This window comes from Lontra canadensis, unplaced genomic scaffold (assembly GCF_010015895.1).
Source record: "Lontra canadensis isolate GAN:19392208 unplaced genomic scaffold, GSC_riverotter_1.0 scaffold50, whole genome shotgun sequence".
Taxonomy (NCBI): Eukaryota; Metazoa; Chordata; class Mammalia; order Carnivora; family Mustelidae; genus Lontra; species Lontra canadensis.
Genome location: NW_022631044.1, coordinates 1,803,448 through 1,817,915, shown reverse-complemented (window position 1 = coordinate 1,817,915; position 14,468 = coordinate 1,803,448). Strand labels below are relative to the sequence as shown.

General features: G+C 51.1%; 1 protein-coding gene across 11 annotated transcripts in view; it reads left to right on the top strand.

The window, feature by feature from the left end:
* Window positions 1–10,850, top strand: part of DYSF (dysferlin) — a 203,591-nt gene extending 192,741 nt beyond the window's left edge. For all 11 annotated transcript variants that reach the window (XM_032873658.1, XM_032873665.1, XM_032873662.1 and 8 more), the window contains 4 exons: window positions 3,520–3,698; window positions 5,209–5,318; window positions 6,622–6,769; window positions 10,585–10,850. In XM_032873658.1, coding sequence (XP_032729549.1) covers window positions 3,520–3,698; window positions 5,209–5,318; window positions 6,622–6,769; window positions 10,585–10,623 — 476 coding nt within the window. In that variant the 3' untranslated portion in view covers window positions 10,624–10,850. The remainder of the gene's footprint in view (window positions 1–3,519; window positions 3,699–5,208; window positions 5,319–6,621; window positions 6,770–10,584) is intronic.
* The last annotated feature ends 3,618 nt before the right edge of the window (window positions 10,851–14,468 follow it).

Below are 14,468 nucleotides of genomic sequence, written 5' to 3'. Positions count from 1 at the left end.
GGGTGGCTCTGGATGGGTCACTGGAGCCCTTCTTGGCCAGCCTTGCAGAAAGGTGAGCTGGTCTTTGCAGAGTCCTTGGACACCTGCAGGGGCATGCTGAGGAGCAGCTCCAGCAGGGGTGAGGAGGAAGGCCGCCTGCTCTTCTGTCTCCCTCCCCTTTGCTGCTCTCCGCCTGCTCCCCCACACTCAGCGGCCATCCCTAGAAAAGATTCAGACTGTCGAAATCATGACATCCCATTGGACTTTTTTTTTCTGATTCTCCTGCAACACATAATTCCTGTAGAAAATTGGAAAATACAGATCAACAATGCCTCACTTTGCTTATGTATTAAAATTTCACTAGCCAGAGATGACCTCCACTCCTATGTTCCCATATATGATTTCCTATATATGCAAACACATATATGCTAGAAGTGTATTCACACACACACACATATAATACGACATACATATATGGCATATATATAGCAAAAGGAGCTTTAATCACACGTATGTTTTATATCCTGGTTTTGGGGGAAAACTTAGTATTTCAAGCACATCCTTTCTGTTACTAGTTACCTGCCCACATTTATATCTGCATCATCATACTTAATTCCTGCCTGTCGCTGGGCCCTATTCTGTCTAACTCAACTTCTCTTGGTGGGTCCTTAGCTCGTCTTTGGGTCTTCCAATGTGAGCGATACCCTTAGGCACACATCTCTAAACACTTTGTGCATATCTTTTTTTCCTAAACTGTAAGTATATCTTTAGAGTCATTGTACATTTTTGCGGTTTTGGAAATATTTTGTTCAGTTGCTCTCTAGAAAGATTTTACATTTTCACATTTACATTTTATTCCTACCTGTGCCCTTTTCATATCACTTTTGCTACCAGTGTAATCTTTTTTTTTAATTGCCTATCTGACACGTCATTTTAATTTTTGTTTGCATCTCTTCATTACTTGTGAGGTAGAACTTGGAAAATATACTTATTTCCACATTATTGGTGGGATTTTATTTTCATGGTCTTGTTCATCTTGTTCGTCTTTTATATTTTTTAAGATTTTATTTATTTATTTGACAGAGGTCACAATAGGCAGAGAGGCAGGCAGAGGGAGAGAGGGGGGAAGAAGGCTCCCTGCTGAGCAGAGAGCCTGATGATGATGTGGGGCTCGCTCCTAGCACCCTGAGATCATGACCTGCCAAAGGCAAAGGCTTAACCCCCTGAGGGGCCCAGGTGCCCCATCTTTGATTTTTGATTTTCAGAGCTCTTTGCATAGTAAGGACACATTATGAATAATTCCTCCCCTTTTTTCAACCACTTTTTAATTTTTTTTATAAGTCCTTTTTTGCTTACAGACTTAACAGCTTTTTTTGGCATCATTCTGTCAACCTTTTCTTTATGAGGTGAGATTTCAGAAAATTAATTTTTAAAAAGAAAAAGAAAGCTGCATATTTACTGCATGAGAAAATGGTTCAAAATAAAAACGGGCTCATCTTTTGTTTTTTTAAAAATTAAAATAAAGCAATTAAAACTACTTTTAACTTCAGAAGGTTTCTTTTTTCTCCTTCATAATGTGTTTCTAATTATGTATTTTGCTTTTTAAAAATATTTATTACTTAAAGAAAAGTAATAGCTAAGATCTATCATCTTGCCAATCCAGAGATTATATGATGTTTCCTTATTGTCTTTTATGAGATCATACTGGGATAATTTTCTGTATACATGCGCACGCACACACACGCACACACACACACACACACACACGTATGGTATCCTGATTTTTCTTAATGTTACATTAGACTGCATTTAAAATGGAAAATAAGCATTCATCCATATCAGAGGGATGGAGAGACACGTGGGTGTGGATAGACCCGTGAATGTTCATACAGAATTGAACAAATGGATGTATACAATAATAGCCCAATTAGTGGACAGATGTAGTTCTCAACGAATGGTGGCTATGGAGGGATGGAGAGAGTTAGATCGCAGCAGATGGGTAGGTGAAGGAATAAGTAGATGAGTGGAAAGAAAGAAAACTAGAGAAATGTATCCCACTGGTAAGAGACTTACAGTAACTGAGCATTCCACACTGAAAAAAAAAATCCAATCTCTTTTGCATGGTATTCAAGAATTTCTTTAATTTGGCCTCAGACAACATTTTTTAGATTTATCTCTCTCACTTAAACCCTTCAGCAATTTATGCTCCAATCCCATTGACTTCATGGTGTTGTTGTGATTGGATTAGGTGAAACCACATGAAATGCTGTTTTTAGAGGTCAGAGGTAGCTGAATACCATTGTCATATGGTTCAGCCATGTAGATGGAGCTATACAGGGAGATGATGGATAAAACAGCTGAGTAGATAAATAGTACAGAAAGATGGCTGCATGGAGAACTAGGCGGGCAGATGAAAAAACGGCCAGATGAACCACAGCGAGATACAACTTCACATTTACTAGGATGGCTCTAAAAAAAAAAAAAAAAAAAAAAAAAAGTGGAAAATGGAAAACAACAAGTGTTGGAGAGGATGTGGAGAAATTGGAAGCCTCAGACATGCTGGTGTGAATGTAAAATGGTGCAGCTGCTATGGAAAACAGTTTGGCAGGTCCTCAGAGAAGCCAACCCAGAAATTACCAGATGACCTAGCAATTCTGTTCCCATACCCAAAAAAATTAAAAATTGAGACTGCGACATTCGCACGCCAGTGTTCAGAGCAGCGCAATTTGCATGAGTCAAATGGTGGACACAATTCAAGTGTCCCATCAACAAATGAATGGATAAACAAAACGTGGTCTGCCTATCCCATGCTGCAGCGTTCAGCTGTAAAAAGGAATGAAGCACCAATACGTACTTCAGCATGGAGGAATCCGGAACCTGCTCTACGTCAAAGAAGCCAGACACTAAAGGACAAATATTTTATGATGCCACCTAGTGAGCTATCTAGAACAGGCTGATTCATAGAGACAGAAAGGAGATTAAAGTATCTCAGGGGCTGAGAGGAGGGAGTGGGGGCATGGGGAGTTATTGCTTAATGAGTACAACGTTTCCGTTGGGGGGGATGAAAAAGTTTTGGAAATAGATAGTGGTGATCGGTTGCATGGTGTTGTGAATGTAATTAACGCCATTTGATTATGCATTTAAAAATGGTTAAAGTGACAAATTTTATGTTATATATATTCTGTCACAATAAAACCAATGTAAGAAATGGATGGATGGATGGATGGATGGAGACGATGGGTGAATGAATGGATTTGTATAATGGAAGCTGAAGTTGAGTGCGTGGCAAGCTCTGTGAAGGGTGAACCCGTAAGAGTATATGACTGAGCGTATGGGTTTGTGGAGAGTTGGATGGGCAGCTGTGTGGAACGAGAGGCGATGGGTGGGGACATGAAGGGTCTGTGGGACTGGACCTATGGCTAAGCCCAGAGATCTAAGCAGAGGAGGTGACAGTTTTTCATGAAACTGTCCAGCACCAGGGTAGCCCCAGGCTGGCAGCGACAGAGAAACCTGCAGCCAAAGAACCCCTCTCTACTGCAGGCTCCTTGCAGCTGGATCTGAACCACATGCCCAAGCCCGCCAAGACTGCCGAGAAGTGCTCTTTGGACCAGCTGGATGACACTTTCCACCCGGAGTGGTTCGTGTCCCTTTTCGAACAGAAAACTGTGAAGGGCTGGTGGCCCTGCGTGGCAGACGAGGGCGAGAAGAAGATCCTGGCGGTACGTGGGCTCCCTCCAGCTTGGGGCAGGCGCCTGACTAGCTTCTTCTGTAGAGGTCCCTGGGCACAGACCTGGCGCCCTCCTTCTCTCTTACCCTATCTCTCCCTGTCTTCTGAGGCACTGTCATGGTTCTCTTCTAGTTCCCAGCCTTCCACTCCTTGAGGCTTGCATCTCAGGAAGCCTATTTATTTATTTATTTTAAAGATTTTTATTTATTAACTTGAGAAAGAGAGAGAGCACACGCACAAGCAGATGGAGGGAGGCAGAGGAAGAGGGAGAAGTGGGGGCCAATGCCAGGCCTCCGGGATCATGATCTGAGCCAATTTAACTGGAAAGATACCCCTAGCTTGTGCAGACCCTGTGTCATTTATGCTCTGCTATTTGGCCTCGAAGGTTCTGTGTCCTGGGCTCCCCTCTGGGCCAAGTTTCCAGGGGAGGCCGGGGTAGTGCCTCTCCCATTGGAGCAGGATACTTCCAGGGCCCAAAGGGGCTGCTCAGGGGTGGAGACTGACACGGTGGAGAACTGTCCTTCCTTCCTCTGGAGAGGAAGTGAATCCCGGACAGCTCCCTGAGAAACCTCAGGAGGCTGGCCAGTCCCTAACGTGGACCTTGAAATAAAATACGCTTGTTGTAGAAGGAATTTTAACACTTACTAAGAAATACTAGCACCTCAAAAGAAAAACCAGCAGAAGACATGCGTAGATAATACATGAAAGAAGTATAAATGGCCATTAAACATTTAAAAGGGTTCATTCCCCCTAGGAATTAAAGGAATCATTTTAAATGCGACAACATTTTTGCCTTTTCAATTAGACATTTAAAAAAACACCCTAAATGTGCATTGTTGGTGAGGACTCAGAGGCAGACCCCTCATTTATGCCTGCTGGGAGGGCTCATGGTTTTACCATTTAGGGAAGCAATTTGGTAATATATAGCCAACGATTTAGCAATATGCCCTTGGACTCTGTCATCCCACTTGTTAAAATCTCTCCTAAAGAAATAAACAGACACAATTAAAAATGTAGGCTCTGGGGTGTTTTTCTGCAGCATTATTTATAACATCAAAGACTTGGAAACAACCTAAACGAACCCGACTAAGTGTTTTACTAAATAAATTACGCTCAGCCATCCCATAGAACGTTTTACAGCCCTTACAGAGCAAACTTTAAAGAATATGTAATTGTGTAGTGAAACATAGTATATTTCTAAGTGAAAGAAGCAAGCTCTAGAACTACACAGACACAAGTGAGATACCACATACGGGAAAATAGCTCTAGTACATAAAAACAGAATAGTGCTTGTCTCCACATAGTGGAGGTATGGCTCGTGCTCCCTTTTTAGACATTTCTATAGCTTCTAAATGGAGCAGTCATGCTCTTGTGATCAGAACAACCCTTTGTCTTTAAAAAATAATAACAAAGCGGCTCTTATGTCTGTTGGGGCCGGATTCCTCTCCAAGACACAGGGCAAAGCCTTTGTGCACCTGACCAGGTCCCCTTTGTCCCCTCAGGGCAAGCTGGAAATGACCTTGGAGATCGTAGCAGAGAGTGAACATGAGGAGCGGCCTGCTGGCCAGGGCCGGGATGAACCCAACATGAACCCCAAGCTCGAGGACCCAAGGTTAGTGCCCAGCCCTTGGCCCCTGCTGCCCAGGGAACTGGGAGGGGTGGTCCAAGAGGCATCCACTGAGCAGCCACCCAGAGGTCACGAGGCCTACAGGGCTCAGAAGGGGATGTGATTTGTCCAAAGCCACATGGTAAGTTAGGGGCAGGTGACAGGTACCATGACGGGGAACACCCCTCAGCTAATTCGATAAGCAGGGGCTGTTGGGTAGGTGTTGGTTGTGTGCCTCGCATGCGGTCATGGGGTATGGAATCTTCCTTGCTGGGTTGTTATGATCCCCATTTTATAGAGGAGGAAACAGTGTCAGCAAAGTTAAATAAGGTCATTCCACTGGGAAAGCAAAGCTGGAATTCTCACGCCTGTTCTGATTAACTCTGGAGCCCAATCAAGGTTTTCACCTTGACCAAGCTGCCTTCCGTGGCTCACTGGTGGCATTCATGTGTCTTTGAAATGGCCTTCCGGCCTTCATTGGGCCATCCGTGAATCCCTGTCTTCCCTACCTCATAGACCCCTAAAGGATAGAGACCAGTCTAGCGGATGTCGAGGCCTTGAGGGTAGGTACTGGAGACAGGAGGATGGCTGTGGGGGGCAGCGGTGAGAACTGTGTTTGGCTCCTTCCCCACAGCCCGGCTTGGGTCAGACACCACTTTATCATGGCGAGGTCCCCAATGCCGTAGGGATGGCAGAGCTGGGAGAGGCGTCCCTGTCCAAGGATGCTGGGATCTGGGTGCAAAGACCAGAGAGACCCAGGACATGGGGTGATGGGCACTCTGGTGTTAAAACAGCCATTACTGAGACATGTCACCCTGCTTGCTCTTTGAGTTGGCAGATGACCTAGGGGATTGGAGGTTCTTGGCTGTGAGTAAGACACAGTCAGCTTTCTGGTTTCACTTACCACCATCCTTCCCTGGCCATGGAGCAGCCCTGTGCGTGTAGGCAGGCAGTTTGTCTTAGCTGGGGCCCAGGGGGCCATGGCTCACCTCCTGCGGTGGCTCCTCGAGCCTCTGCCCAGCTCCCCCATCTCTAGTCTGTGATTAAGCTGGTGGCTGAGAACTGGGTCTTGGAGGGTGCCAAGGGTTGGAGGCCCCAAGAGGAAGAGGGCAGCACAGGCAAGGCTCACGCTGCGGCTGACTGGCAGAGGACAAGGGAATGCAGAGGGAAAGGGCTGGGGGTTGTGGGGCAGGGGTGGGGGCAGGTCTTGGGGGCCAGCCGCAGAGGGCCGGGGCGGTTTGGGAGCAAGACTTGGAGAAGGCAGGCCGGGTAGGGCATTCCCTGCTGACCCCTGGGGTCTCGCTTCCAGGCGCCCCGACACCTCCTTCCTCTGGTTCACGTCTCCGTACAAGACCATGAAGTTCATCCTGTGGCGGCGGTTCCGGTGTGCCATCATCCTCTTCGTCATTCTCTTTGTCCTGCTGCTCTTCGTGGGCATCTTCCTCTATTCCTTCCCGGTGAGTCGGCCTGATGGTGAGGCCCACACACCGTCTCGGAGCAGTGTCCGGTCCAGTGAGGGACATGGAGCCCCTGCTCTGGAGACTGAGTCCCCAGTCTGGTAGAGACAAGGCCCTGCTCTATGGATGAAGTCCTGCCCTTCGTCCGGGTGTGGGGTGTGGGGTGTGGGTACTGAGAGTTTGCCTTCAACGGGGAGACATAGCAAGTCCTCAGCAAGTCCCCAGACTCTGGAATCAATGTTGGCAGAAGGTGAGACCCCTTGGGCAGGGGTGGGCAGGGGAACCTTCTTGAAGGAGCGTGTGGAAGTGGGTCTGGGAGGGGAGGGGAGGTTGGGATGGCAGAGAAGAGAGGAAGGCATCTGCCGAGGTCCGGAGGAAGGGGGACCCTGGCTCTGGGTGAGGGTCTCAGTGTCTGCCTGAGGACCTTGATGGAACGTGTTCCGCCTTCTGCAGTGGGGTGGGTATGGGGGAAAGTGTGGGAGGGTAGAAGGTGGGCCCAGGAGCCTCTCACCAGGCATGTTGGTGGTGCTGGTAGGAAGCCAGCTGATGCCCAGCAAGGAACCATGGGGGTCGCTTTAACAAAGGTTTCTGTACCCCCAACTCCACTAGGTCCCTCCTGGGGAGGAGAAGCAGGGCCCCTGTTCCCTGTCCATGCTTTCCCATCCCCCCAGCTCATCAGGGAGCAACAAGGCTCCAGCCCCCACCCCACCATGTCTCTGGAACTTCTGACCTTGAAGTGTTCCCAGGCTGGCTCCTGATTTTTCTTTCTTTCTTTTTTTAAAGATTTTATTTATTTATTTGACAGACAGAGATCACAATTAGGCAGAGAGGCAGGCAGAGAGAGGAAGGGAAGCAGGCTCCCTGCTGAGCAGAGAGCCCGATGCGGGGCTCGATCCCAGGACCCTGAGATCATGACCCGAGCTGAAGGCAGAGGCCTCAACCCACTGAGCCACCCAGGTGCCCCTGGCTCCTGATTTTTAATGTTCTTTAAGTTTTTAAAAAACCTTTCTCATATATGAATTTCAAATTGCTATAAAGGTAGAGAGAATGGCATGATCAACCCCATGTCACCTGGATTCTAATGGCAAAGAAACGGAAACCCAGTGAAGGGAAGGGGCTGCTCAGGGCTGCCCAGGAATCTGCCCAGCTCCTGGTCCTGGGTTCCTGCCGCCGTGGGCCTCAGTCCAGCTCAGCACCACGCTGTGGCCAAGGGCATGGTCCCCATAGCGGGCAGTCCGCTCTGGGAGTTACAGTTACATGTCTGCATCCTCTTTGCTTTGCGAATTCTCCAGGAGGAGGAGGAGGATAGAGAACTCTCTCCCACTGTGGTTGGCGAGGCCTTACATGGGCAGCACACATCTCCTACCGGGAAGAGAGTTAAAACCCCAAAACCCTCCCCTTCAGTCCCTCATATCATGGACTGTGAGGAACAGCATGCGGGCAGGTGGGCCTGGCCGTCCAGGCCCCAGCTACTCTCTAGGCTCTAAATGAGAAAGGAGGGTCTGGAGCCAGGATGGCTGATGTGTCCGGCTGCAGGCCAGGCCCTTACGCCCTCTGCAATCACCTGGAGCACCATCTGAAACATGTTCTGGAAGGAGTCATGGCCGGTTGGCTGACTCTGGCTGTGGTCCAGGGGAGGGTCAAGGTTATAGGGCCCTACAAGAAACGTGTGGTTTGGGGGGTCCTTCTGGAAGCAAAGGAAGACAAAATCCCAAAATCACTGACACAGGCCCATGGAAGTTCATGAGTCATGTGGCAGCCTCAGATCCAGACTCGGGCTCTCCTCCTCTCATTTTGGGTACATTGGGCTGCCACTCCGTTCAGATGAGGGCTTCATGAAGCCCAGAGTGTGTGTTTGGGAGGTGAGGGAGTGCTGTGAACATGAGGGATAGGGTGACGAGCTCTGCGTCACTGGGGAGCGTGGTTCCCCGGGAGGCAGAGCAAAGCGGTTCACATGAACCAGGGACAGGGTACTGTTTGGGGCTCCATCCTGAGGCTCTGGCCAGGGGAGTTTAGGGAGAGGAGAGCTGGCTCAGATCCTTGCTTCACAAGGAGGCGGGTGCTCTGAGGGGCAGCAGCAGTGGGACCAGGGAGCTGGTTTAAAATGCCGAGTTCTGGGCTGTGGAGGAGAAGCAACTCGGGCCACGATGAGCTCTGTGAGTCCGTGCAGGACGGAGCTCTGGGCTTGGAGTCAGACGTTGGCTCAGCTCTGGCTCTGCCAGGGACTTCCTCTGTGACCTTGGCAAGGCTCTCCTGTCCACATGAGGAGGGAGCCGGCCTAGGACAGCTCTGACCTGCTGTGACTAGCACTGTGGTTAGGGAAGCTCTTCTGCCTTTCCTGGGGGTGCTTTCCATCAGAGCCAAGGGGAGGGCAGGGGCCGGTCCCAAGTGTCACCACTGCCCATTCTGTGACTAACTCCTGCCTGTGGCCAGCAGGGCCCTGCCCTGCCAGGCACTTGGGTGGCAGGCCAGACCTTCAGGGACCCAGGGAAGGAGGGCTTGCTCCATGGCCAGGAGAGGGAGGGAAGATTTCCAGTTCCTGCCAGCCTGTGGTCCTTCCTCCTCTCTGGGGCTGTCTTAGCCCCAGGCCCCGTGAGCAGGGCCAGAGGAGCCCTTTGTCCAACAGCCCTGCTCAGAGCCTCTCCCTTGTCTTGTCCCCCAACTGTGGCATCACTATCCTTGAGTCCTGCTGGAAATTGTCCTCTTTAAGCTACCAGCTCTGTCTTCCCTCTCCCGGAGGTGCCCGTCAGGGCCAGATCCTAGGTGAGGGGTCCAGGGCGAGAGGGACAGTAGAGGCCTGAGGCTATAGACCTTGTCTGTGTAGGTCTTTGCTACCACCTGGGCAAATCCTGCACCCCTCCAGCCGAGTCACCTGATCAGTGGGTGGGTCCTAGACCCTCACCTGACTTTTAGGCCTTGGGGGCCGAGGGTCTGACAGAGAGGGGCCCAAAGTGAGGGCTACTCCCCTCCAGTTGGCCTAACTTCCCACCCTCTTGGAAAGTGCCCTGGGAGAGGGACATGGAGGGCAGCCTGTCTGATTCCCCCCAGGCCCCCCCCCCACACCCGAGCCAGCCGGGAGCAGGGCCAGCGTGGGGAGGCAGGAGGCGATCTGGCGGGGAAGGAGCGGCGGCTTTGTTTCCAGAGTTGGCTTTCCCCGGGCCGGCGCTGAGGAACATACTGTCCCAATTAGGAGCCTTGTGTTGTGTTGTATGTGTTTTCATGGTTTTTGTGGGGGGAGGAGTGGGGAGGGGAGATTCCTGTCAGTCCTGCAGCTGGCAGGACTTAATCAGGGGTGACCCATCTCTGGGGCTGACCTGCACGGGGGGTCATCCCCACACAGCCTACCCCTCAGCCCTCTCCTTCTGTTGGCTGGATGGGAGTGTGGTGGCCAATGAGCCCATGTGGGTTCCCATATGAAGGTGAATGGGAGGGGCTGGGGAGAATCATAGCCATGTCTTCGGGCCACCTGTCTGATGGAGGAGGCCAGGACAGACCTGCCCTTTGGTAGGTGGCTGGGGCATGGAAGTGGGCCTTGGGTTGGTGGGGGAGCAGTCAGAGGCATTCAGGCAGCCATGGCTCCAGGTTGGAGGGTGCGAGCAGAGCTTCAGGAGGGTGTAGGCTTGTGTGGTTGGTGAGAGCCCCAGGAAGAGGAGTGTTGAGCTGAGGGTGGTGTGGGAGGTGGTGAGGGTAAGGTGTGGGTGGGTGGCTGAGTGGGTGAGCCTCCTTTCCCAGCTCTTGCCTCCTGCCCCACCCTGCCCTGCCGTCCCCTGCCCAGCAGCTGTCATCACATGTCCGCGCCTCTCCCCTCCCTCCAGAACTACGCTGCTATGAAGCTGGTGAAACCCTTCAGCTGAGGACTCTGGCCCACAACTGGCCGTCTTCTCCATTGGGCTTAGCTGAGCTCCTCCGGACCTCCGGGCCTGACCCACCTGCTGGGGTGCAAACAGACGGGCACACGCTCCAAGAGTTGGTGACGGCGAGTCCTGGGATCACCCGCCTTTCATCATTTCTTTCGCCCCCAACCCAACCCTTTTTGGATCCGCCCATATGTATTTCAGTATAAAACAGTTTGAACCATGGGGCCGTGTTGGCTGTGTGTCCCTGTAGTACCTGAGTGAGGTGTGACTCTGTAGAAGACAGCTGTGTCTGGCTGCCTGGCCGGGGCGGGCGGGGGCAGAGAGTGGGGGGCCACCTCTAGCTCAGCATCCCGAATGGAACTTTATCCTTTGACAAGCCTGGTCGGGGTGGGTGGGCTTTGAGACTTGGTGTCTGGTCTGCCTAGAGACCCAGCATGTTCTGGTTCTCCAGGACGTTCCCTTTCCCGCTCCCCCTCCTCCCTTAGGCTTCTCCTCTTCCTTTCCCAGGCTGTGTTTGCTTAAGTGGGAGGTTACTATACCTTCTGCTTTCTTTGATTGTGCCCAGGAAGAGGTTCCACTTTATCCAGGGGGAGCACCGTGGAAAGGGTTGGGCCAGAAACTCTTCAGGCAGGGAGGGCTGCTGGACTTTTGGCTGTGACCTTATCCCCCACAATTTTGGGATTTCTTGTGACTCTCTTGCTCTGCTTCCTTACCCTGCTTAAAGATCTGGTCTGCATAAATACACCTTTTTCTCATGGTCTGAAGCTTAGCATGAGCTATGGGTCTGTGTTCTCCTGCAGAGATCAGGCTTAATCTACGGGGGCAGCAGGAACGTACTTAGAGAAAAAGCAAAGAGCATGAAAACATAGTGTTTCCAAAATAGAGGCCTCTGCTTCTCTCGCCCGAGGGGCTGGAACTCTGGAGCACAGCGCTGGCCGCCTCCTCTCCTGTTCCCCAGGAGGGCTTCTCCTATTTCCTTCTGTGAGCCTGCTCCCCTGGCCCAGGCCCCAAGGCCCCAGTGTGATCCTTCCAGGGCACTTGGCTCTTCGATGCACTCTGGGACCCAGATTGAGGCCGTGCCTTGTCTCACCAGATGGGCAGACTGGGGTGAATGGCACAGGGCTGATGTCCTGGACCCTTTTGGATGAACTATGCTTCGGAGAGTGATTCTCTTTTCAGGAGAGGTTCAGGCTGGAAATGGCCCTCAATATCCAGCTGGGGAAGATCTGAAAGGCAGACAGGAGTCATTCACTTATTAATTCATTCATGCTTTTCCTTCCTTCATTCATTAAAGAAGTGTGTGTGTGTGTGTGTGTGTGTGTGTGTACCATGCAAAGTGCTAGGCTCTAGAGATACAATGTCGATTAAGTTGAATGTTGGTTTATAAAGATGGTTCCTACCTTCCCACGTCTCACCACTGAGTCAGAGAGGAAGACAGATCAGCGATTATAATGCACGATGAGTGAGCAGGGGTTACAGAGTCAAGGGCAGAGTGGGAAAGGAAATGGAACAGAGTATGTGAAGACTGGCTGAAGCCAGAAATGAGTTCAAAGATCTATAAGGATTTTCATGTGGGTCCCGAACCGTGGTTCTCAGCCAGGGGCAGCTGTACCCCTCAAGGCCTATTTGGCAGCCCCCAGAGATGTCTTTGATTGTCCTGGCTGGAGGGTGGTGCGGGGGTGGGCTGAGGGTGTTCCTGGTATCCGGCAGCTGCTAAAATCCTTCAAGGCGTAGCAGCGAGCGCCTCCCCAAATAATTATCTAGTCCAAACTGCTGTTCCTGTTGCTGTTGAGAAACTCTGGAAGGAGATAGTGGATTCTAGAGATACTGAAAATTAGACTTGATAGACCTTGGGGGAGCGACTGGCTGGGGCCAGGGGTGGGATGGGGTGCAGGAGGAGATATTTCCAACTGGGATAAAGCTCAGTTGTCTGGCTTTCTGACTGCTGGTACCATTCATGAAGTCAGCTTTGGGCAAGAAAGTCCAGACATATTTAGTGCACAGTGACAATACCCTTCCTGCCCTCTGTGTCTCCCTGCAGTGATGGTGTCTCTCCTCCCTTCAAAAAGTTCTAGAAAGCATCATATGAGTTTGTGTCTCCGTCTACACCTCACCCTCACGCCTCCACCCACTGTGGTCTGACTTTATGCCTGTGGCACACTCCTCTCCCTTCCTCCTTGCTGAAAGAATCCTGGTGCTGTTCCGCTTTCCCCAGGGCCCACTGCTCCGGGAGAAGCCCCGCCTCCTGCCTTAGAGAGAGGGGTCTTCTTAGATCAAACCTATCACGGTGCCACCATTCCCCTTGCCAGTGATTGGTTTAGGGACATGCAGGTGACTTGTTTATGACCAGTGAGACCTGAGGAGAAGGTGGTGGTGGTAGTGGTGGTTATGGGAGTTGGGGGGTGAAGCAGCTGGGAAAGTTTCTATGAAACTTTATGCCCCATGACAGAGGACATGCAAGGAGGCACATCTTAATCTTCTGCCTTTGAATCTTTTTTGTGGAAAAAAGTAATGACCGGCACTATGGCAGGCATCTTGTGACCATGAGGGGACCAGCCTGAGGAAGTAAGCCAGCACACAGGGAATGGCAAGGACCTGGTTCTCCATGAAGCTGTTGAGAAAGAACCCACTCTGGAACTGCCCCAACTCCTCGCCGTCTTGTTACATAGGGTCATAAATTCCTTGTTGTTGAAGCCATCTTTGATTGTGTAGCGTGCTACCCACAGCTTGTGGCGTGCTCACTGGCAAATTTCGTGCTCTGCTGAACACTCTTTTATTGCACTGCCAATAACCAGGGCTCCCCCGTGCAGGCACCACATTTAAGACGTCATACATTTATTATTTATTATAACAATTTTCCTACAGATGGCAGTAAAGTGTTTTGTTCTAATAAAATCAGTGTGTTACAATAGTTTTCTCATAGATGTCAACTACCTTGGGGAAAGGGCACCTTTTTCTCATTCACACTGGGGCCCCCTTGAGCCCCAGTTGTTGAAGCTGTGACCACTTAGCCTTCTAGCCTCTCAGCAGCAGCCAGCAGCACCGAATGTTCCTCTGCTTTGTGAGATGCTTGTCATGGGCTTGTCATGGGCTTCCACGACATTGCCATGGTCCGCTCTTCCTCCTCTCTTTCTAGCCATCCTCTGTTGGTCTACAGTGCTCCCCAGGCTCTTGCCCTGGCCACCTGCTCTTCTCACACTGCATACCTCCCAGGCAACCTCATGGGTCCCTATGGCTTCAATGGTCCTACATCTCGCCCCCTTTCTGCCTTGTGCTGTAGCCACTGTCATCCACCGTCTTCCCCATGCGGCCTCTCCCAAGGGTAGCTCGTAGGCACTGCAAGTTGGAGACCTCCAACTCAACATCTCCGTTCTCCAACCCACAAAAACAGCTCCTGCTCCGTTGTTCCCTCCACACGCTTGGTCCCTGGTGCTGGGCCTGTGTGAGGCATCCCTGAATCTTACTTCCTCCTTCCCCCTTAGCCAAGACATCCCCAAATCCCAGATTCTGGCTCTAAAATCTCTTTGAATTCAGTGACCTCTCTTCCCATTCCCACCACCTCCCCCTGTGGTTGGACCACCAGGACTGGCACCGTAGAAACCCAAGCATGGTTCCTTCAGTCCTCTTCCTCTCTGCTCCGTGACCCACTGTCCATGAGCAGTGGAACTGAACCCGGCCTGTTGTCCTCCATCCTCAGGAGGGCGGGCAACCATCCTGGCACAGGGCTCCCCCAGAGACCATGCCTTGCTTGCCTGTCTTGTGTCATTTGCCGCCTTTCCCTCTGCTCTGCAGAGCTGAGCCATGCGCAGACCAGGCCTCTGCCCTTCACTCTCGTCTCTGCC